At 33.9% G+C, this 24,404-nt stretch overlaps 1 protein-coding gene across 50 annotated transcripts in view; it reads left to right on the top strand.

The window, feature by feature from the left end:
* MLIP (muscular LMNA interacting protein) overlaps positions 1 to 24,404 on the top strand; it is a 314,125-nt gene that overhangs the window by 190,480 nt on the left and 99,241 nt on the right. For 21 of the 50 annotated variants that reach the window (XM_070073947.2, XM_070073951.2, XM_070073945.2 and 18 more), the window contains 4 exons: positions 5,163 to 5,234; positions 22,597 to 22,662; positions 22,747 to 22,830; positions 22,958 to 23,017. The exons of 6 other annotated variants lie outside the window; for them this stretch is intronic. In XM_070073947.2, the coding sequence (XP_069930048.1) occupies positions 5,163 to 5,234; positions 22,597 to 22,662; positions 22,747 to 22,830; positions 22,958 to 23,017 (282 nt within the window). The remainder of the gene's footprint in view (positions 1 to 5,162; positions 5,235 to 22,596; positions 22,663 to 22,746; positions 22,831 to 22,957; positions 23,018 to 24,404) is intronic. 23 more of the 50 variants (XM_070073968.2, XM_070073956.2, XM_070073948.2 and 20 more) reach the window with 3 other exon arrangements.

The raw sequence follows: 24,404 nt of genomic DNA, 5'->3' as shown, positions 1-24,404 counted from the left end.
GATAGGATGATGCTTATAGGTTACAGTAGAAAAGGTGAAGATAACATTTCTGTATAATTTGCAGGGAGGGTAATAAAGGCTCAGCAATCACAGAGCTACTTTATGTGCCCTTGTTTTTCTTTTTTCTTTCCATCTTACTGTCTCTTTTATTCTGTCCCGTTCAGAAAGTTTTTGCACCTATCTGGGGATTACTGACTTTCAGTGATTCTGCCACCCACTTCAACTGTCACTTCAGTCTCTATACTAACCACTTCTCTGTCTTATTTCTTTTGCTTCTCTCCTGCTAGCCTCTGTGAAGAGATCTTGGTAATGACTCAGGTATCAACAATTGACTAAAGCTTCTTTTTATATATTTGTGTTTGAATTTGGGTATGTACAATTTAGTTCAAAGAAGAGATTTTACAAGAGAAAAAAATAGCAATCCACGGTTTTGTGTTCAAGGCTTGCAAGTTCTCATCAAAAGGAAGATGACTGAAGAATTTTCAGCTGTTAACAAAAGCTACCAAAACTTGCTTGGAGGAGGGGAAGAGGGAATTTAAACAGCCAGCTTTGTCTAGGACTTGAACAATAGATGTAGTACTAAAATTTTCATTTTCCCCTGTCTTCTGAATCTTGTAATCTTCAATTAAATATATAAACACAAGTCAACAAATATTTGCTAAACCTGTGTTCTCTTCCAGGTGTTAAGTTTTGAAAATAAAAGGAGAAACAGTATAAAATTTTTCCTGTAATGATTTAGTAGGCAGATAGGAGTGGAAAATATTATAACCCAATGAAACAGATGTGCTTAAAGGATGCTAGAAAGGCAAGCAAATCAATCAGGGGTGGAGAGAGGCCTTGGGAAGGGAGAGGGAAATTTTCTCAGCAGACTTTCTCATTTCCTCTGCCAGGCCATGATCTACAGCCAGGTTTTGGCAGTGAAGTCTATCTGCCATCCAGCAATCCAGGGTCATTATAGATTGTGTTGAGCCCACAAGCCAGATGTAAAGGAGATGTCTGGGTAATATCCCTTAAATTGTGTAAGGACTTGGTTTAAGTTTTCTTCTCAGGGCTGCTATTAGGGAAATGTGTAAGAAGTGTACATTTAGAGTGCTCCTCTCATCTCTGCTCATGGATGCTCCAAGAAGTTAACCATCATTATAGGAAAGCTTCACCAGGTGTCTCTTATTCTGACCTTTATGTTCTAGGTTCTTCCATTTAGTTGCACTTAAATTATAACAGTGAATACAAATCACCAATTCTGAAGGTGGTTAACATACATCACACTGGAATTATAAGCATTATCAACAGGTGCTAGGATAGTGGTGAGAAGTATTTTCTGAAGGAGCAGAATGTGTTCTTGCTATCCTTCCCTTCACACTGAGAATTTATATTGAAGTATCTAGCATTGCCTATAAATAGAATTAGGTGTGGTAAATATAAATACCAAATGCCATTTTCTCTTCTAAACTAAAACTTTTTCTAGCAATATGTGATGAATATCTATGAGATATTTGTTGAATGTTAACTAAAAGCATAGATTACAAATTAGAGTTACAATAGGTAGCATTGCAATTTTTGCCAAACTCAGATTTAGACTAGTCCCTTCTATCCTTTACCTTCTGATAATGATTCTAGTCTATAATACCACAGTGATTCAAATTACATGAACTGCCTTCTGTAGAACTATTCAAAATTTTAAACTGAACAGGGCAAGTAATGAATTTGGCTTAGTACATAGAAGCTTTGCAATGGTAAAGATGAAATATGTTCCAAAGTAAAATTTAAAAGAAACTCCTTGTTTGGATTGAGTGTACTATATTTTGTTAAGAGAACCATGAAGAAAGCTAGTGGATATCAAATGTATCTTTGAAGACAACAAGCATGATTTTAAGACTGAAAATGATATGATGATTAAGAAACAATGAATCTCATGTTGTAGGTCCTCAACAAATATTTATTGAATTAATCCATTAGTTGCCATATCCAAATTGACTTACACAATGGATTAAGGAACACTAAGTTGTGAAAACCCAGTGTCAAGAGCTCTCTCTCTTTTGTATATGATTTGAATGCAGATGTAATTCACACTCCTAAGAAAACAATCCATGAAATAATATAAAAATTCATATATTCATAGTTTATAATGGGACATTAAATCTAATCTGACAATATTGGATGTAAATAGTACCTACAGTTCAATTTTTAGGCCTAAAGGGAAAAAAAAAACCATAAATACAGGGTGGAGTTTATCAGCAAACAGTTAACAAAACAAAAGGATTATAGATTTTAAGCAATAGAATACCCAGTATGATCCAACAATATGAAATGACTCCGACCTGCTTTCCTGTGTATTTTAAACTCTCCACAAAGCTAAGGAGATGTTACTAATTATTAGCATTTTGATTACATTAATTGAGCTAATTGTTGATGTCCTGTAGGGGAAGATAATGTCCTTCTTTTTGTTAAAAGCACATCTAGTTAAACATGCATCTTTTCAAATTTAAAGGGATATTAACACAGGTGAGTGAAGAAGGTCTCCTAATTTTTCATTTGAATGTCAGAGGTTGGTGAAGGTGACAATATAACTATCATACAGAAGAGAGCTATTAGCATGAGTAATGAATGTAAGAAGAGAGAAATAGGAACAATGGAATAAATTAGTAGAAAGCATATCTGATTCAATATGAGGGAAATTTTTTTAAAATAAGGTTTGAATATGCTTTGTAAGCAGACAAGTTTGCTTGTGGTTACTGAACAGAAAAAGAGTCATGTTTCAAATGAGGTGATTGAGCCAGGTAATTTTCACTATCAGCCCTGATTCTAACATACTATGAAATTATGTGTGCAATGACAAGATACCTTTCTGTACAGCCTCTACACCTCTATTTTTTAGAGAAGTTGAAGATAGAAAAACAAATGCTATCATTACACATCCTGAAATGAGACTCAAGGGTGTGTGTAATTAAATGCATCGCTATTGAGCTTGAGTGCCTCTGTCCAAATCCCAGTTATGACTTAATAGTTGGTGAAGTAAATGCTTTGCACATCAACTGCTGCCTCCCAGCATATATATTAACAGGGAGCTGATGGTTAGTTATTATTATTACTGAACTACTATTACAATGAAATATTTGCAAAAGCATTATGATTATGAACAGTGTTCTATGTTAGAGTCTGTTTACCTATTTTTGTATAAAATTCCTGTTTTATAGAGAAAAAATGGACAATGGATCAAGGCAGATTCTTTTGGGCTGTGTGGTCTTCGACAAGTCACCTGACCTCTGCTTTTCTCAATAACTCTTCCATTATAGGGCTTCAATAAGCTTCAGGGAGGCAATTATGCAATTTTCCCGGTAATAAATGCCCATAAAGAGATGGCATTTCATTTTCAACTTCAACGCATCCAAATGTATTGTTGTTTAGACACCGTAGCAGTGTAGTAAATTTAGAAGGTTAGGGCTTGAAGAGACTGAGATACCTCCTATATGCAGAACCAAGCAGAGTTGAGAGACTTGCAGAAAGCCACACAATTCTTTATAAGGGGAGGAAATCTCCTTGGAGGAGAGAAGGAAGAAAAATAGTAAGCATTGCATGTTCATTCTTCGAGAACAAAGCACATACCTTCTGAGACCTTATGCATGTATTGCTGAGTATAGGCTTATGCCTGAGTGCTCATGTGTATAGATGAGGACTGTAGAAAGTTCATGGAAACATTGATTTAAAAGATAAGTTTAATGTGGTGCAAAAAATTTTTTAAATTCATGCATTGTTTTTTATACAGTACATATAAAATGCATATTTTATATGAAATTTTTTGAACACCCCTCACATATGTATGTGTCTGTGTATGAGGGCTTGTGAGTTTGTGTGTGTGTAAGTAAGCAAATTTGTATGAGGAGTGTGATAATCTTGCTTAGGTAGTTTTCTGTGTCATCTGCTGGTAGCTTTCTGTGTTACTTGCTAGCATCCAGGCCTCAGGTTGCTAATTCATTTTTATTCTATCTAACACAATAGACGGAAAAAGGAAAAATATAAAAATATTCTTTGCTTCTAGCTGAACATTGACATTTTACTCTAGGTTTGGCACTTTGATTTTTCTCTACTTCAATGTCTTTTTAAGGTAAATGTGTGTGGCAGCCTCTTACTTTCATCACACCAGCTGAAGGAAGGTGGCTTCAATTACATCTATATAACTTAAGATTTAATATTATTTGACTACCTTGCCTTCTGTGAGCTCTTTGGTTTACTTTGCAAAGGACTAAGCCATGCTGAGGCTCTGTGCCACTTTCCCTTCTGGCTCTGGGCCTAAGGAGCATTTGAAGAGATAGGATTAGTATTAAAAATTAGCTTTAGATTGTGCATTTTATCCTGATTTCTAGTTTCCTCATGATCATCTTCCTCCTTTACTACTTGACAAAACTGTTCTATAATACTTTGTGTTTTGTTTGAAATACAGAACCTTTTATCACTGGCTTCAATCGCATAACTGTATTAAAAAGTGCAAAAGATGATAAGGTTTTAAGAAATGAATTTAAGATTAGAGGCTTCTGCTTATCAATAATCATGCTTCAGATAAACCTCATTGGCTATGATACTGTCACTGCACAAAGCTTGGGATTTGTACTTCTTGATTTTCCATTTGGAGCTAAATTGCTGATATCATTTATATTACAGTTATTGACCATATTTCTACTTGTTAACTAACCAATGTTAAATTTTATCTATTCTGATATTTGTTTTTATGAGTGATATGAAATAATGTGTCAAGATCCTGATTAAATTTATTGGCATAATGGTTGTTAATTATGGCATTATAAACAAGGAAGATATCCCTTGGAGAATCAAAGCAAAAAGCCCTCTTTACTCATTTTTAGAATAGTATTTCTACAAGAGAAGGCTGCTAATGAGAGATTTATGTGTGGTTTTATGGTAATGGATGTTTTTAAGTTGTGAAACTGAGTGGCAAACAATTGCCTGTAATCTCTAGGCTGATATTTTACTGTGATATTTCTTTGTTTCTCATTCTTATAAAATATTAACATAGCTAACAATTTTTTCAAGCACAATAACTCTTCTCCATTTGATAACATTTCACTTAACTTGGCAAACAACTGTCTAAAATTGTGTTATATTCTTCCTCCTTTTCATCTCCATCTTTGCTTTCTGGTTACCCATTCTAGCAATACAAGATCAAGTCAAGCTACAAGGCTTTTGCAGCAATCCCTACAAACACATTGCTTTTGGAACAGAAGGTCAGTGTTGACTCAAAGCAGAAAGAATTTTATGCTTCTGATATAATTTTTATTATTTTTTATGTTAAAATATCTGTTGAGGAGATTTCTGTTTTGAAGTTTTGCCATTATTAATATAAATAGTGCTCTGAGTGATGAAAGCACCTTGGAATATAATTGAAGACATCATTGACTTATCACTTAAGGCTGAATATCAGCTTCGAAAGGTTAAGTTGGTTGTCAAGGAGTCTTCAGATTTGAATAGACCCTTGCCTTTGTAATTTTAAACTGTTGTGATTAGTAATTTTTCATATTGATCACACGTGTTGGAATGAAATTGGTGTCATGTGTGAACAATTGGCCATCTTAGTCCTTGACAGGTAAGACTATTATTCATAGTGGCTTCTATCGCAATGCAAGTATTATTCTGATACTTGGATATTTCGGTTGAGTGCCCAATTTAGCTGCATAGTCCCATCATTGGCTAATCTCTTCATCAATTCTTTCCAGTCACTGATCCTACTCCATGAATGGGAGGAAGGATCGAAACCACTCAGAATGACCCAGCAGACTTCACATGGCTCCAGGACAATTTTGCTTTGCTATTAGCTCATTGATCATAAAATTACAGAATATTTCATCAGTAGGTAAATTAAATTAAAGCATGATACTTAGTAAGAGCATTACCTATGCCTAATTGAAAGCCAAGTGAAGGATTCATATCAGAATTACAGTGAATCAGTTACCAAGTCTGTGAAGTGATTCATTTTATATGTTATCTTTATGATGACTTATTTAGCAATTTATGTCTTAGTGCATTAAACATGTTTTTCTATGTAACTATAATTTTTGGGTACAGTTAATATCATGTTTTTAAATGTTAATCCTTATTAATCAGGTGGTATTTTCTTGTTCTTTTAGAACAATCTGGATAATAAAATCTTTGATCTCTGGTTTTAAAAGTAGACTAGAGACAGATGCTAAATAGCATATAGATGAACATTAAGTAATTAGCTTCTCTTATAATTCGAGTCTCTGATAATAAATCTGTTCACATGTGAATATCTATGTTACATAGATCTAAATATGAATTCGAGGGTTACTGGGCTACAGAAGAATATATTTTTTTCTCTAGTTTCTGTCCTGATTTTTTTTCTTTTATAGCTTGTTAACAGATAAATGGGGCCTAATACACTGATTTCAGGAGACTTCCAGAGGAAGTGTGAAGTAGCATGTCCCCAGTTGCCCCTTATTCCACTAGGGACATCATGTTGACTCATGGAGGCAGTGTTTTCACATCACAGACTCCCTATCCACTTTAGTGCTACATATTTGGGATCTGGTCATTTGTGCTTGCTTTCTCAGATATAGATGAAGGATCTGAAAGACCTGAAACTATAGAAAATATATAGGATAACAAAGGGGAAACACTCTAAAACATTGACATAAACAATGATCTTTTGAATAAGACCCAAAAAAGCATAGAGAATAAGAGCCAAAGTTGACAGATAGGATTGTTTCAAACTAAGAAGCTTTTGTACTGCAAATGAAATATTTAATAAAAACACAGGTGACATAATGGGAAAAATATTTTCAAACTATTCACCTAATAATGGTGTTATACCCAGGATATTTAAGGGAATGTATAAGCTCAAGAAATTCAACAACAACAAACCAAACAGTAAAGAAATGGGCAAATGATTTGAATAGACATTTTTTGAAAGGAGAAATACAAATGGACAACAAATACATCATAAAATGCCCAGTATAGCTAGCCATAAGGGAAATGTAAATAAAAAATACAGTGAGGTGTCATCTCATACCAGTTAGAAAGATTATGATCCAGCCCTTGTCCAGACTGTTGAGGAACAGCTTACTATTTTATTCTTGTAAGTATTTCCTTTTTCTAATTAATACCATTGGTTGAACACTTTAATTAACACATAATTATTCTTAGGTACTTAAATCCAACTGAAAATTTATCCCTGTTAAAAATAAGAGTGAGAATAAGAGAGGGAGGAGATGTACAGTACCGCACACACTCCCTTGGACTTACCCCTAAAGGTAAAGCTAAAATCTTGCCATGGGACTCCAAATCCCATTAAGTTGACAGGTTATCAATGCTATCTTACTAGTTAAAGTGATCAGTTTAAGTTTATAACTGCTCATAAAGATAGGATTAAGTGTCAAAATGCTCACATAAATAGGACCAGTGTCTGCAAATAATAACTGATAGAATTAAAAAGGAGAGAATGATCCAACATGGGAAGCGGGATACACAGCAGACTCATAGAATGACAAATGCCCTAAACAGCACTCTGGCCTCAGAATCATCCCCTTAAGGAATTCAGATCTGGCTAAAAAGCCCATGAGAGTATTTTAGGCATGGAAAGCCAAGACACTGTGGCAAAAATGACCTAAATGAAAGATCTTTGTGAATAAGATCCCAGTGGAAAGAATGGGCCATCAAAGAAGGAGGTACCTTCCTCTGAAGGGAGGAGAGAACTTCCACTTTGATTATGGCCTTGTCTAAATAAGATCAGAGTTTATGAACTCAAGAGGCTTCCATATTCTTGGCAGGTCATGACAAGAGCCTCAGGTGATTACTGACATCATATATAAGAGTGTCAATTGTTAAATCAACAACAGGAGTCACCGTGCACTTGCTCCCCATGTAGGACCTCGGTCCTTAATGTGTTGTACTATGTGAATTAACAGTAAATCTAGTCTTCAAACAGTACTTTATACTTTGTGCGTCTGTAAACTGTTGAAATATTAACTTAGTATAGAGTCAATATTCTGTATATAAAGATAATTAAAAATGAATCAATGAAGAGTGGGATGCGAGAAGGGAATTGAAATGGGATGATTTGTGGGTGGCAGGGTGGTTATGGGGGGAAACTGGTATAATCCAAAAGTTGTACTTTCAAAATATATATTTATTAAATAAAATTTTTCTATAAAAAAGAGAAAGCCCATATTCCATAGTCAAAAAATAGCAAGTGCTAGCAAGATGTGAAGAAAAGGAAACACTGGTATACTGTTGGTGGAATGCAAATTCATACAACTATTATGGAAACAGTATGGACACTTCTCAAAACACTTAGAAATTCATCTGCCATATGACATAGCTATTGTACTTCTGGGAATATAATCAAAGGAAATGAAGTAAGCATATGAAAGAGAAACCTGCACTCCCATATTTATTGCAGCCCAATTCACAGTAGCAATAATACAAATCAACCTACATGTCCATCAACTGATGACTAGATAAAGAAAAATTTATTTTTTTATATATACATATATATATGCAATAAAATATGACAATGCCATAAAAAGAATAAAAGTCTGACATTAGCAACAAAATGGATTATTATGTTAAGTGACATAAGCTGGATACAAAAAACCAAATTCTACAATTTTCTGTAGTATGTGAAAATATATATGTATATATTTCTCACATAGTAATATACCCTTTCCCTCACCTTATGGTTTTTATCATGAATCTCATAATATGTCATCTTAGTGTATCTACTTTCAAGAAAAACAGTATGTATATGTGTATAATATTTACATGTGAAGTTATCATGTCTAAATGTTTAAAGTGTTGTATCTATATATGCTCACTAGACTCTTTTTTATACTTCTCTATATTATTTGAAATGTTTTAAAAGAAAAAAAACTAAAATGAAAAGATATGGGGTTATCTGTCTTCCTCAGCAGTGAGACAAAGAGATAGTAGCTTGCTGGGTCGGTCAAATTGTCCTGCCTCCAGCTTACCCAACATAACCTAGCCCATTCTTCTGTAACTTGATTGAACCACTAGATTAAGTCTCTATTTAGAGAAATGATAGTTAATTTTTACTGAAAGTCTTCTGTGAGGCAAAGGTATCAGTGCTTGTTTCAGAATCTGTACACCAGTTCTTTTCTCTTTCAATTCACTGGACTATTGAGATTATAATATGTAGTTTTGTTATTAAAAATGGAGAATCATTTAACTTCCAGATTTATCACAAACCCATTACAAAAGTGTGCATGGTGGTATTGTGTGTATTCTACCTGATTCAAGTATATATGGGAAAATCTTTGTGTTTTTAAATAAAACATTATATGGGGAAATTGCTATAATAATTTTTGCTACAAAATGTAAATATAATATCTAATAAAATAATATTATTGTCAGGGAGATTGGATTATTATATAAAATCTTGTGTAGGTCATTGTTTCTTGGTCAAGGTAAATTTGTTTTGAATCATAAATATTGGAATTACTCAAAGTTCACAAGATATGATGTGACTTTTTCTTTAATTCCCTCATATATTTCTACTTGTTTTCTGCTGACTTTCACATGTTATGTTTTCCTCAATCAGAACTTTTACTCCAAAGATTTTTAAAATAACCAAAATCTTACCTAGATTATATATTTCCACTTTAAATAATATGTCTTGAATTATATTATGTTACTCCTTTCAGTGTTGTAGTGTGGAAAAATAAATCTGGCAATTTATTCCTTTTTGTCCATCTGTTTATACGATAGGATTTATCTTCATCCTATGAAATTGAAACTAAAGAGATTTATTTTTGAATTGATTGGGGAAATTAGGACTATACTATCAGAAACCCACATATCTTGGGAATACTCAACATTCTGGAATACTTTTAGTTATAGAAGGTTTTCTAAGATCCTTTTGATAACACAAATAACACCACAGTTAAGGGGTAGGGTGATATTACAGTCTCATTATAATCCTTGGTTAAAGCCCATGCTGTCAGATGCCTTAAAGACAGAACTAACACATATAATTCAAATCTTAAATATTTAAGCAATTAGTTCTCTCCCAAGCCAAATTATACCTATGCTGGATATCTTATACTACATTCTGTTATGTAGTATGGAGTATAATTAATAAGAAACTAGAATTATTTTTTAAAATGCTTTATTTTCTTCAAACTTAAATATAGGAATCCCTGACAATCAGACATTAAGTTATCATTAACTTGTTGGATTGGTTTCAGCTTTGATCACCCTTGAATGGAGCCCATGATTTCCAAACAGCGCATTTTGTTGGCATGGGACTTGAGGTCTCTGATACTTTTGTAATTTATAGTCTGCATCAAAATTTACATTTTTCATTGATTCTGCTCACTAGTTTTATCTCTATGAACCTTTAGGAAGGAAGAATTTTTAGCTATCTTAACTAAGGCTTTGTATGGCTAGATGTAAGGTATCATATTTTACTGTGCTGGCTTTAGGGCCTTTGGCTTAAGCTCCTGCCGATAATTTTTTTCAAGTATGATTTGAGGATGAAATACAATGATTGTAAGATAATCAGATCAGATTGTATTTGTTACTGTTCATGAACTTTGTTACAATAGGTTTAACAATATACAGAGATCTGCAGATATAGACATTACGTTTAGTCTTAATGCATGTGATGGTATCTTTTTTCATATATTGTTAAAAGTCTCTCTTATTGAGTAATTTCCATTTTATCATTTAGTAGGCTAACCATAAACAGAAAGTTAAAATTAAAGTGTTGAACAGATATGAATATTCTAAGTAAATGGTGTATTATTTTAAAATTTTTACTTATTTGAAATGCAAAGAGAGAGACTGAGAGAGAGATCTATCGACTGGTTCACCCCACAAATGCCCACAACAAGCTGGGTTTTGGCCAGATGGAATCCAAGAGCATGGGGTTTCCCCTGTGGGTGGTAGGGACATAACAATTTGAACCACAGGGGAAACCCCATGCTCTTGGATTCCATCTGGAATCCAATAACAATATCATCTAATAACTGACTAATATTTTCTGTGAAAGGTTAGTTTTTATTTTCTCCCTGATGTCACTTAAATTCTCTGTCCTCCCAGGTGTTCTTCAATATAAAATTAGGATTAAGTTAGTTGCAGTTTTCCTTACAAATGGCATTTCCGTCATTTTCAAGATACATTTAGTTCATAAGATGCACGTGTCTGACAGAAGAATTCTAGAGAAGCTCAATTTTATATATGTCAAGTAAAAAATGCTGGGTTATTTAAATGGAAAGTTAAGGGATAAATTCTCTTTCTGTTCTGGTGGGAAGAAGATAAAGAATTACTATATTTTTAAGACAATACTAAAAATTGTGGCATAAAAATAGAAAGGCAAAGATTTGATATATCTTGTCTGTTGTCAAATCAATTTATTCTGTGTAGCCTGCTTTAAGTTTTTAAATCATGACTTGGTAAAGTACAGTCTGATTAAACATATGTCCATGGGTGAGAGTATTTGAGGATCTCTACATGTCTCAAAAATTTAACAAACTTGGTCATTAATTTAACTCATGGCCTATAATAAAGAGATATCACTTAATTACATTTAATACAAGAGGCAAATGCATTCCTTATATCTTTAGCAATGGAGAAGTGTCCAGGACTCAAATGTATGCTAACTGGCTCTTCTCAGGTTTTCTCTGGTATGTGCATATCTCTTTATAGCAATTATGGTTTGATAATTATGAATATTTACTGGTATTTTTCTCTATCATGAACTGTTTGTGGGACCATAGTAGATTTTTGTTAAGTGTTCATTAAATGAAAAAATTTAATTTGTAGCTGGGTAGGTCTCTAAAATTTCCAATTTTATTCCACAGGATCTTAAGGCAAATTTTAGCCCATAAGCCACAATGATAGTGGCCTATTGTACTACATTTAGAATGATATTAATGAAGAGCCTTTCTTTAGGGCAGAGTAAGGCTAATCAATTCTACCTCTATGGAAAAGCTATAAATGGTCTCCTGCTTAAAGGGGAGTAAATTGGTTTTAGACTTGGCACCTTTTGGCAATTGGAAAATACAATCACAGTGGATGCCATATTGAGTACCCTAGAGTATCAGACACTGAGCTAAATGCTTTATCATCTTCACAACTCTGTGAAGAATGGAATGCTCAAAGAAGCCAAGGAAATTTCCCCAAGCAGTAGGGCTAGCAAGTTGCTGAACCGGACCTCAAATGAGATATGATTGTCTTTCAGCATTTTCCTGCTCACTAGAGAACAGTAACATTAGATAGCTAAAGGGAAATACTGAGCAAATGATGACATTTACAATGCTTGTTTTCATTACTTGGTATAGTAGTTTAAATCCTCATTATATTAGAACAACAAAAAGATACTGTTTGATGAGGAAAACTGAAAGACAATTGGAAACAATTTATCTCTGAGAAGACTTGAATGAGCCAAGGATTATAAACTGGCCCAATTCCTTAAGGTATTGAAATGAGGCAAATTACAGTGAAGGAGGAGCCAATTGGAAATAAACAACACCCTTTAGAAATCCTTAATTAAATGGAGAAAACGTGGATTCTCTTGCCTTGAGCTTTGAAGGAATGGGTGTCTAACGCATTATATTTTATATTTAGATTTTTAAAAATTTTTATTAATGTAAAGAAAACATGTTTCATGTATCTCATAGGTACAAATCTTTTTTTAAAAAAGCTATTTATTGTTACTTGAAAGAGTTACAGAGAGAGGGAAAGATAGAAAGGGAGGTCATCTATACACTAGTTCACTCCCCAGATAGCCACAAAGGCTAGGGCTATGATAGGCTGAAGCCTGGAGCCAAGAGCTTCTTCCAAATCTCCCACATGGGTGGCAGGAGCCCAGGCACTTGGACCATCTTCCTCTGCTTTTTCCCAGGCCATTAGCCAGGAGCTGGATCAGAAGAGGAACAGACAGGACTCGATCCAACACCCATATTGGATGCCAGCATTGCAGGCGTGGCTTTACCCACTACACCGCAATGCCAGCCCCTGAAACTCATAATAATGTTTTGCAAAGATTTTCTTTGTGGGAGAAACTGATATTCAACCCTTCAGGCTTTGGAGACTAAAACACTCAGTTCCTCAGTTCTTGAAAATTTTAAATCAGTCGTATGAAGATAATATACTGGTAAATATTACTATGTCTTTAAAGAAACCATACATTTATTTATCTGCAACCTTCTTCAGAGCTGAATGTTACTCAGACCTGAATCCCCACCAAGTTAATCAAAGTGATGTATAGTTTCCAAGATTATGTCCAGTCTTACAAATGGTCTTGTGCTAATCAAGTTAGTCTTTTATAATACTCAGGGGATTTATTCTATCAATTAACATGACATTAAAAACTGTAGGGGTATTTAGGTTTAGTGTGAATCATTTTGGAAGGATTTCATTTGATGCTAACAAAGAGTAACTCATGCATGAAATTTTTGAAATTAAATTCAATAGATATTTAGGCATAACAAAAAGTTTGAGTCTTTTTAGATTACTCTTCCTTTGAAGACAGTTTACTTTCCAATTAGAGTACAAATGATTCATTCCATCTTCAAATTTTTAGACTGAATTCTATTTTGTAAGGGAACAGGTTAGACTGATTTCATCTATATAATTAAAATAGATTTTCATTTTCGTTAGAAATGCTACTTTTACCAGGAGGGCACCTAAATGAACAGAGTACCTGAAATGCAATATATTGGAGTGAAATAGACATTTTGAGATTCGATTATTGTTTATAGGTTGTGTCTCTTCTGTTGAGGAACCATGTTTATTTTTTCTCTTTGTACTATTTGTTGAGCTCTTTTACATAGTGTAGGGTTAACTATATGATTATTAAGTAAACTGAAAATTGATCTTTGTAAAAATTAGAAGTGGGAATATGAGAGGGAGGAGGAGAAAGGGCTAGAGACTGGGCAAGAGGAAGGGTAGGGGGGAAGTATCACTGTGTTCCAAATCTATATATATGAAATACATGAAACTTGTATAACTTAAATAAAATTTAAAAATAAAAAATGAGGGGGGCATCTATTACAATTTGTTGGTATATTTTAACATAAAGACAAAAGCATGACTTATCAAGCTTTTTCAGAGTCCCTAACTCTTAATTATAAGCTAGTGCTAAGTTCAAAATCTATTTTTTGCTAAAAGTCAGATTTACTAGATCTCTTTTCAATAGCTGGGCACCTAAGTTGGTTGCTCTGAGGAAAACGTGAACACGCCTTCAGGGAGTATTTCTGATAGTTTATATTAAGATTCTTTTTTTTTAAACTTTTATTTAATGAATATAAATTTCCAAAGTACAGCTTATGGATTACAATGGCTTCCCCCCACATAACTTCCCTCCCACCCGCAACCCTTCCTTTTCCCGCTCCCTCTCCCCTTCCATTCACATCAAGATTCATTTTCAATTCTCTTTATATACAGAAGGTCAGTTTAGCATATATTAAGTAAAGGTTTCAACAGTTTGCACCCACATAGAAACACAAAGTGAAAAATACTGTTTGAGTACTAGTTATAGCATTAAGTCACACTGTACAGTATATTAAGATTCTTAAAGGTAAGATTCCATGATATCCCATTTGTGCCTCAGTTGTTATACTTCAATTTGTTGGGAAGCATATTTCTAGTAACAATATTTTATTGGAGAATATTTTGAGACTGTCATCTAAAATAAATAAATCTAAAGAAGCTTCAGTACAATCCTGTCACCCAACTTGTCAATAAATAATCTAGAGTCAGAATTTTGTGAATGGAGACTTAATGTTTGTTCTTTTATAAATTTTTAGACCATAGAAAAAGAAGCTGTTTTTTTATGGCTGGTAGAAAGAACAGATTAAGATGACACATTTGACAAATAACACCTAGTCAATTAAAAAATCAATTCTATTAATTTCCAGGGATATTTCAGCTTACAAGAAACACTTCACCTTCACATTTTAACCCAATCTAAGTATTTGCCCATTTTAAAGCTTTAGATAATCCCAGTTATCTTCCTCACTTTTTTTTCAAGGAAACTAAGTAGGTAATTTTGATATTCTTTAAGTAAATTCAATATTTCAAACTGCCTAATGAAAGTTGTCTTTTCCTGCAGTAAGTTTCCACAGTACATCCAAAATATTAATTTTATTTGGACTTGGCTGAAATGAAAAAAAGCATCTCATTACAGCAATACTTGATCATAGGCTCAGATCTTTGATGATAAATAAGTTTAATTGTAATAGGAAAAAAAGAAATAATTTATTAGTTATAATACTCACAGTTTAAACCACTTCACTCGAGCTCCACCCTCATCCTAATGGGATTTGCTGCTTCTGCTTCTCTGCCCGCCCTCCAGCAAAGTTTTATAAGGACCTATTCCTGAACATGTGGCTCTCTCTCCTACTTCCCTCTCTTTGCTCCTCTCTCTTCTCAGCTTGCTTGCTCTCTTCTCTCTCCTCACTACTCTCCTCTCTCTCTTCTCTCTCTCTCTCATACTCTCTCTTTTTCCTTCTTTGCCCCTTCTCTCTGGTCTGCTAGGTTTTCCCCAATAAACCCTTTCCCTTAAAAAAATTTTATTAGAGAATTCAGATCATATTATTTATGATTTGCTTATTTAACTCCTTTTTCTGAAGATCTTTGCTGAAAACCCATCTTGTTCTTTAATGACCTTGTAGGATATAAATGCTATTAAAATGTAATTATAATATAGTATATCCAAGGTATATACAAAGTGATATCATTATGCTCAAATCAACAAAAATTGACTTGACTGGTGTGATGGCCAAGAATGACAGCATAAAGGAGTTTGATTTAGATTTTCAACATGAACCGGAATTCTCTAAGTAAATGAGAATAGAGGAAGGATGATCTAAAGAGAGAGTTGATACATGTAGTATAAAACTACAAATACAAAGAACTCAAGTAGTTGTGATTAAAGAAGACCATGCAAGTGAAGTGCCTATGCAAACATTGAGAAAAGCCAGAACAGACTTCTTTCCTACATAGTTTGTTCATAATCTTGGTCTTTAGTTTCTGACAATTCCCTTTGGTATAATTATCAATGTAGTAGAGGTGAGGCCTAAAGTTAAGAGCCAATATCGTGTGCTACTCAACATCTGGTGAAACTGGAGAAGGCTCAAATGATTACTTCCAATTTCCCTTTCTCCACCCTGTTCCTGTAGATAGATAGGGTCCCTTAGCCAAACAACCTTGCTTATCAAACTTAGTGGGTGCTGTTCCTGCCCATGCCTTAGTACCATATTCCAGTTCCTCACAGAATTATTCAGGCAAGCCAATCACATCCTTCAGTAGGGGGCATCTTGCCCACTTGATAATACAAAACCTGCTTTCCACAGCCTCTGGTTGTTCACTCTACTTCTTAGACAGCCTTGTGTGGCCCTAATTGAGAGTCTTCCTCTCCCACCAGGCTATAAGTATAGGTGACTGATAAATTATTTATTTCACTGATCCAGTGTCAGAAGTCAGTACTTGACCATCCCTGTAACACTAGGCAAGGAATCCTTCCCTCAGCAATAGGGTGAATGAATAGGAAGTAATTAGAATTCCATGTCAAAGAAAAAGTAAACCTTTTGATCTCATGCTAGGCATTTATTTTATGAAATTTTCTGCTTCCTGCAAATCAATTTTCGTGATTAATCATAATTTTAGAGTATGAAGGAAGAAAGCATAAGAGTTTTTTTGTGCTAGGAAACAGTCTCAAGAGTTTCTATTAGGCTATCATAGCTATTCTTCGAAATTTTCTTATTTAATACAGAGAAGTGGATTTTGAAACAAAAATTTCCACGCGGTATTTTTCTTTATGAGCTACTACAGTGAGGGAATAGTGAAACCGCAACTTGTTAATGTCACTCTTCTGAATTCTGAAGGGTACATTCCATGGCTGGTGTGATACTTCTAAGTCAAGTTATGATTCCATCTGAATGGCAATGAAGAAATGAGGAATAGGAGGTAAATCTAAGAGAGTAGAGCAGCTTGTTGTTTTAAAAGTTACATAAGGCTTTATAATAGAGAACTGAGTTTTTCATTTGTGTGTTTACAAATTTACCAGAGCATACATATCCAAGTGATCATTTTTTCTCTTGAAAGTAACTGCCTTGAGGAACAAGCCATTTATTCTAATTAGTCTGCAATTACTTATCACAATTTTGGCAATCTCTTTTGTAACTGCCTTCGGAACTCATGGCTCACATTTTTTGAATAATCTTAATGGTAGATTGTCAAACTTTAAAAGAGTGGATTGTAACTAGGTATCTTGAAAAACTTATTGTAAACATTTAAGATGAGTGATCAAAATTTTAAAAAACATCATAGATTAAATTATATGAAATTGCCATCTTTGTCAATGATTATAAGTTGAATACTATCAATTTCATATGATATAATTCAATATAAAGAGGAAGACATTTTAAAAAATAGGGGAAATCCCAAAGTGTTAAATATCAACATCAGGCTGAAATACAGATATTTATCAAGGTGGTAATACTTTGGTTGTTCTGAAACTCTTAAGCTTACTAATGAGTATTGGTATTTACTGTCAGCTTGGTGAGGTGAGAGAGAGACTGGGGATTGAATAAGGTAGAGAACCGAAATTGCACTCTTATCATGAAGCCAGGATTTTTTGAAGGGTTACATTCTCAATTACAAGATGGGTGAGGGGAACAACAAGCCCATTTTCTCATATTAGTTTGAGTTTGGGTAGGAAAAAATAACTTTAAATACAAGTCTACCATAAATTTGATTTGAAACTGAATTTATATAGTCTTTGATAAGGAAAGTATATACTGAAAGTTAAATTTAAATTAATTTGCCTGATTTTACTTCTGGAAATTGTGGAGTTGCTTTTGTTGGACCAACTGTTTTGCAGATAACAATGATAAATTTGTGCAAACTATAAAATAAAACTGTTTGAGGCCGGTGCCGTGGCTCACTAGGCTAATCCTCTGCCTTGCGGCACCGGCACACTGGGTTCTAGTCCCGGTCCGGGTGCCGGATTCTGTCCTGGTTGCCCCTCTTCCAGGCCAGCTCTCTGCTGTGGCCCGGGAGTGCAGTGGAGGATGGCCCAAGTGCTTGGGCCCTGCACCCCATGGGAGACCAGGAGAAGCACCTGGCTCCTGCCATCGGATCAATGCAGTGCGCCGGCCTCAGCTCACTGGCCGCGGCGGCCATTGGAGGGTGAACCAATGGCAAAAGGAAGACCTTTCTCTCTGTCTCTCTCTCTCTCACTGTCCACTCTGCCTGTCAAAAAAAAAAAAAAAAAAAAAAAAACTGTTTAGAGGTGGGCATTTGGTACAGCAAAGATGCTGCTTGAGAAGCCTGCATCCCATAGAAGAATGCCTAGTGTCAATCCAACCTCCTCTGATTCTGATCCAGCTTCTTGCTAATTTTAGTACCCTGGAAGGCAGCAGGTGGTGGATGGAGTACTTGGGTCCGTGTTACCCACACAGAATATCCAGACTGGGTTCTGGTTTCCTGGCTTCAGGTTGTCCCAGCCCTGGCTCTTGTATGTCTCTTTGCCTTTCAAAAAAAAAATGAAAAAAATTAAAAATAAGCTGGATGAATGTACTAGACCATGACCAGGGGTAGGTAGAAACTGCAGTTGAATCAAAACTTGTTAGAAGAAACTGGCACTGGGTAAGTTTCTAGATTTTATGATTCTTCTTTGTAATGGCAGCCCTTTGCTTGCCATGAAACAGCTAAAACTTAGGAAAGCCTTACAGATTTGTTGAATGAAGAATGAGAGAATGTTGTAAGGTCACAGTGCACCTGAAAGACTGGGGCAAATCTCAGAAGGGAGCCTCAAATGTTACTTATAAACTCTGTCCAAATCATGGGTGACTACTGAATTTTTCATGTCTCTGTTAAACTGAGATGAGGATCAAATAACTGCATAGAAATTTCTGCTGCTGTCCTCCATCAGGAAAACAGAAAATTTGGCACCATTAAAAAATCAGTTCCATGTTAAAATTAAACATCAAAAATTATATGCTTCAGTGATCATAACAAAATCTGAGTCTAGATAACATATATAAAATATTCAGATTATGATCTAAAATTTCAGGACACACAAACAGGATAATGTCAACCTTAATTAAGAGAAAACATTATTTATTGAGGTCAACCCAAAGATGTTCCAGTTGTTGTATTCTGCTGTTAAGAATTTGTAAGGTGATATTAAAAAATATGCTCAAAGATATAAAGGATAATATGCTCATAATGAATTATCAGAATTCTAAGCACAAATAGACACTATAAGAAAGAATCAAATGGAAGTGTTGAGTTCAATGATAAAATATTGGAATTAAAAATTCATTGGATTGCTTGATAGAAAATTGGAGATACAAAAGAGTCAGTGAAATTGAAGATAGATTGGTAGAAATTATCTGGGCTGAAAAATAGGGAGGATGAGAAAGACCAATCAATTGAACAAAGTTCAAGTAATTTGTGGGACAGTTTCACTATAATAATTAAGAAGAGAGAGAATGGGGTAGAAAAAATAACTAATAGCTACAATTTTTCCAAATTTTGTGAAAAATGAATGTGTACTTTCAATATAATTCAAAGAAGTTTTAGTGAAAGAAAACCACATCACAATCAGACTGGTAAAATCCAAATATAAGAGAAATTTCTAGGAAACAGTCAAGAAAAAATAATATACTACATACAAATAAGTTAGCTTATCAGAAACAGTGGAGGCCAGGTGAAAAAGGAATCACATCATTCAAATGCAGGCAGAGAAAAAGAAAACTCTACATTCTATATCCAGTAAAACAGCCTTTATGAATGAAGGCCAAATAAGTGTATTTACAATTATAATTTTTTAAATTTAAGGCATATAAACTTGATGATTTTCATAAATACAAATTTAGGAACATAGTGATTTTTCCAAGTCACCCTCCTCCCACCCACATGCTCACCCTTCTTTCTCCTTCCTCTGTTATTCCTATTTTTAATTTTTACTAAGACCTATTTTCAATTAACTTTATACACATAAGATTAACCCTACACTAAGTTAACAGTTCAACAAATAATATGAAATAAAATGTTCCTCTACACTTGAGACAAGGTCTGTTCAAAGTCTTTGCAACTCACAGTGTCAATTTTATTTCTATAGATTAGCTTTTAAGTACTCTATTAGTTACCACAGATTAGGGAAACCATATGATATTTGTCTTTTTGGTACTGCCTTATTTCACTAAGTATAATATTTTCCAGTTGTATCCATTTTGTTGCAAATAACAGGATTTCATTTTTTTAACTGCTGTATAGTATTCAATGGTGTACATATACAATAATTTCTTTATCCAGTCTTTAGATGACAGACATCTGGGTTCATTCCATATGTTAGCTATTGGGTATTCAGCTGCAATAAACATGGGGGTACAGATAACTTTTTCAAATGCTGATCTCATTTCCTTTGGGTAAATCCCCAGGAGTAGGATGGATGGGTAATATGGTAAGTCTTTATTCAGATTTCTGAGGTATCTCCATACTAACTTCCATAGTGACTGTACCAATTTCCACCAACATTAGATGAGGGTACCTTTTCCACACTTCTTTGCCAGTATTTGTTGTTTGTTGATTTCTGTGTGAAAGCTATTCTAAAGGGAATGAGGTGAAACCTCACTGTGGTTTTGGTTTGCATTTCCCTGATGACTAGTGATCTTGAACATTTTTTCATGTGTCTGTTGGCTGTTGGGATTTCCTCTTTTGAAAAATACCTGTTGACAGCCCATGACAAGAGCCTCAGATGATCACTGACGTCATAAAAAAGAGTATTAATTGTTAAAGGAACAACAGTAGTCACTGTGCACTTGCTCCCCAGGTAGGACCTTTGTCCCTATTGAATTGCAATATGAGAATCAACTGCAAATTCTCTCCCAAAACTGTACTCTATATGTTGTGTGTGGACATGGGGGCAAATTGTTGAAATCTATGATTAGCATAGAGATGGTCCTCTATATATACAGTCATACTAAAAAATGATCCATAATGAAGAAGGTGATGGGAGAGGAAATGGGAGGCGGGAAGGGTGCAGGGTAGGGGGCATGGTGGAAAGAACCACTGTATTCCTAAAGTTGTATCTATGTAAAAATGCATTCATTAAATAAATAAATAAATAATTCACCACTAGAAAAAAAAAAAAAAAGAAAAATGCCTGTTGAAGTAATTTGCCCATTTCTTCAATGGACATTTTTTCTTGTTGAATTTCTTGAGCTGTTTATATATCCTGGATGTTAACCTTTTATCAGTTGCATAGTTTGTAAATATTTTCTCCAGTTCTGTTGGTTGCCCATTCACTTTGCTGAGTGTTTCTTTTGCAATGTATAAACTTCTCAGCTTAATATAATCTCATTTGTCAATTTTGGCTTTGATCGCTTGTGCCTCTGGGGTCTTTTCCAAGAAACTTTACCTATCCCAATGTCTTGTAGGATTTCCCCATTGTTCTCTAAGAATTTGATGGTATCAGTTCAGAAAATTAGGATAATTCCTTAATATCAGACTTACACTACAAAGATGCTAATGAAAGATTTTAGGTCGAAGAGAATAATGGCAAATAGAAACTCAAAACCACAGGAAAGATTGTAGAGCCTGAAATGTTGAATATATGGTTAACAGTAAAATTTTAAATTTTCTTTAAAATACATATAGCTATTTACAGAAAAAAGCACAATATGACAATGTGGTATTTATAGCATATTTAGCAGTAATTTATATGGCAATTAGAGCATAAAGACAAAGGAATGGGTTGAAATGTATAATTGCAAAATTCTTACACTTTTTGTGGAGTTTCAAGTACTTGGGTTAGAGACCAGTATGAAAAAATTTCAAGGCTGATTTCTAAACCAAATAGACCATATTGTTTTTATTAGTTAATGTAAATAGCAGTATGAGTCACAATAGCCAAAACCTGATATTTTCATAGTTTTATACAACCATTGTTAATTTTCTTCCCACATCATAGATGATATAATTCACATTGACTCTTCTTCCCAGCTTCCACTTAATAATGACTCAATAGTGCTGTCTGCTTTCCTCTTGCATCTTAGTTATCTTAAGGTGAAAGAGATAAAGATAAAAAGTCACATACATTTTTAATCATGTTCTACCAGAAATCACATGTCACTGTTGACTGCATTCAACAAGAATCAGTCTTAACCCTACACCTAAATTCTTGAGGCCAAGAAAATCTTGTATAATTGTACTTAAGAAAATGAAAGTATTTGATGAATACCTAGTGTTGTCTGTGTCCACATGTCCAAATGAGTGGTACAAAAGATAAGAAAAAGGCACAATACCAATTAAAAATTTCAAAATTATTTTAAAAATGAAATAAAAAAGCAGAACTAAAGTAAAATTAAAAATACCATCCTTTTTTTAGTAATACCTCATATTGGAGATACAAATTTCACAGGAATAACTAGACAGTTATGGAAAATGCCTTCATGTTAGCAAATAGTTCATCAAGTGATTCAAAGATTTTTTTTCTTAGAAATAGTGTGATATATGGGGCTGTCTTTTCAGATACTTTTCTATTACTTTTGCATTTGACTAGAATCTTCATATGAGAACTATTTCATTTACCACTAGGCACTAGATGAACCAGCCAAGACTGAAAGTGTCTCCAAGGACAGCACATTAGACCCACCTGTGGAGGTAATGACTTCAGATAACCCCTACTTTTGTTAATGTAATCCTGAAACTCATTGCTAACACAGTACCTGGTTTCACTTCTTCCAGTTGTATTTTCCTGCACAGCTCAGGCAGCAAACTGAAGAGATCTGTGCTACCATTGATAAGGTCTTACAGGATTCCTTGTCTATGGTAATGCCTTAGACTAGAATGTGCAATTCAAACATTTGCTTCGCTTCTTCGCTTCACTTCCTTCTACTTTAGTATAATTCCTTACAGGCTTGTCCTTTTCTTTTCTTTCTTTCTTTCTTTTTTCCAGCATTCTTCTGATTCTCCTTCAAGGTCCCCACAGACATGGTTGGGTTCTAACACAATCAAAGTATGTATGTATTTAATATAATTTAATGACCATAAGAATTCCTAGATAGATGATTTTCACACTGCAAGCCAAGGCCGCAGGGTAAATTGAGAAATTTATTCAGTAGTTTCAAACAATATTTTTTTTAGCAACTGGCATATAAAAATAGTAAAATATCAGAATGTATTCCAAGTTGTGGTTGGAGGTATTGTTAATATTTACTGAAATTTATTTACATTTACAGATAGAGATATGGTATACAGAAGTGCACGGCAAAATCTATTTCTAATTGTAGGTCAAGTTCAAAAGAATTTGACAGACAATTTTGTTGGCATTTTGTGATAATATATGAAAAATTCTTCATTTATTCTCATCTTGAACCATAGCTTCAGTATTTATGTCATCAATAGTACTTTGAATTGGAAGTAGAAAATGAAATAGATTAAAGTAACATTAGTCTAAGAGCTTTAGCGTAGGTATCATTTCTGGATTTTTTTTCTTTTTGGTGACTATTTTGTTTCATCGTTCTTTCACTTAGACAATCAGAAACCTCGATATTTTAGACTGCCAGAGTACCACTATACTATTAATTTATTATTACTGAATAATTGTCCCCTTATAATGTAACCATTTTCATTCATTGTATAAAATACTATGTTTCTCCAAATTGTTTTTTCAAATATGTAGTACAGCTCTACTCATCCAAATTTCAATATGCTTTTTTTCCCCTTTATTCATTGTTGTTAGAAGATTATATTCTCAATCTTCTTTTCCCTCCTGTAATTAATGTCATTTTGCATGCCTTTTAAAAAATGAAACATTATATGTCTGCAGTATGCTTTAAATATACAGAGTTGATCATAACTAAAAGAGTAACCCAAATTTGCATTTTGTATAAAAAACAAATATCCATTAATAATGGCATAGAAACCTTGTAACCAGTTACCAAGATTAAGGAATTATGTTTTAGCAGAAATAACCCACAAAAGGATAGTTATATTTTCTGTATTTGTAATAAGTTTTGTTGTACAAAGTGGCTTTAAGAAGTTCATGGAAAATGGACTTAAAACAAGTATATTTTAGTGAAGAAATTTCAAAAACTTCATACATAGTTCCTTCATAATATGTTTTTCCGCATATGTTTTTGAAGATCTCATCTGAATTCTTTAAGCCTTTTAATCTGAAACTTTGATTTGCCATAGTTACCAATTTTAAAATGTATTTTTCTTATTTCATTTTTTAAAGATGTAGATAAGCCTTTGTAATAATACAATGCAATGAAAGTAGTATTTAAGAAGTAATGTGTGAATAATTATACTATTAGTTTTAAAAACATTAATGCTTAAGGTGTTAAAAAATAGTTCATTAGTCCATTAGGTTTAGGACCATTTTTCATTCAACAAATATG

This window comes from Oryctolagus cuniculus, chromosome 5, assembly GCF_051225735.1.
Source record: "Oryctolagus cuniculus isolate XC-2025 breed Fujian yellow rabbit chromosome 5, ASM5122573v1, whole genome shotgun sequence".
NCBI classification, from domain to species: domain Eukaryota; kingdom Metazoa; phylum Chordata; class Mammalia; order Lagomorpha; family Leporidae; genus Oryctolagus; species Oryctolagus cuniculus.
This window is presented reverse-complemented; position numbering and strand designations above follow the sequence as displayed.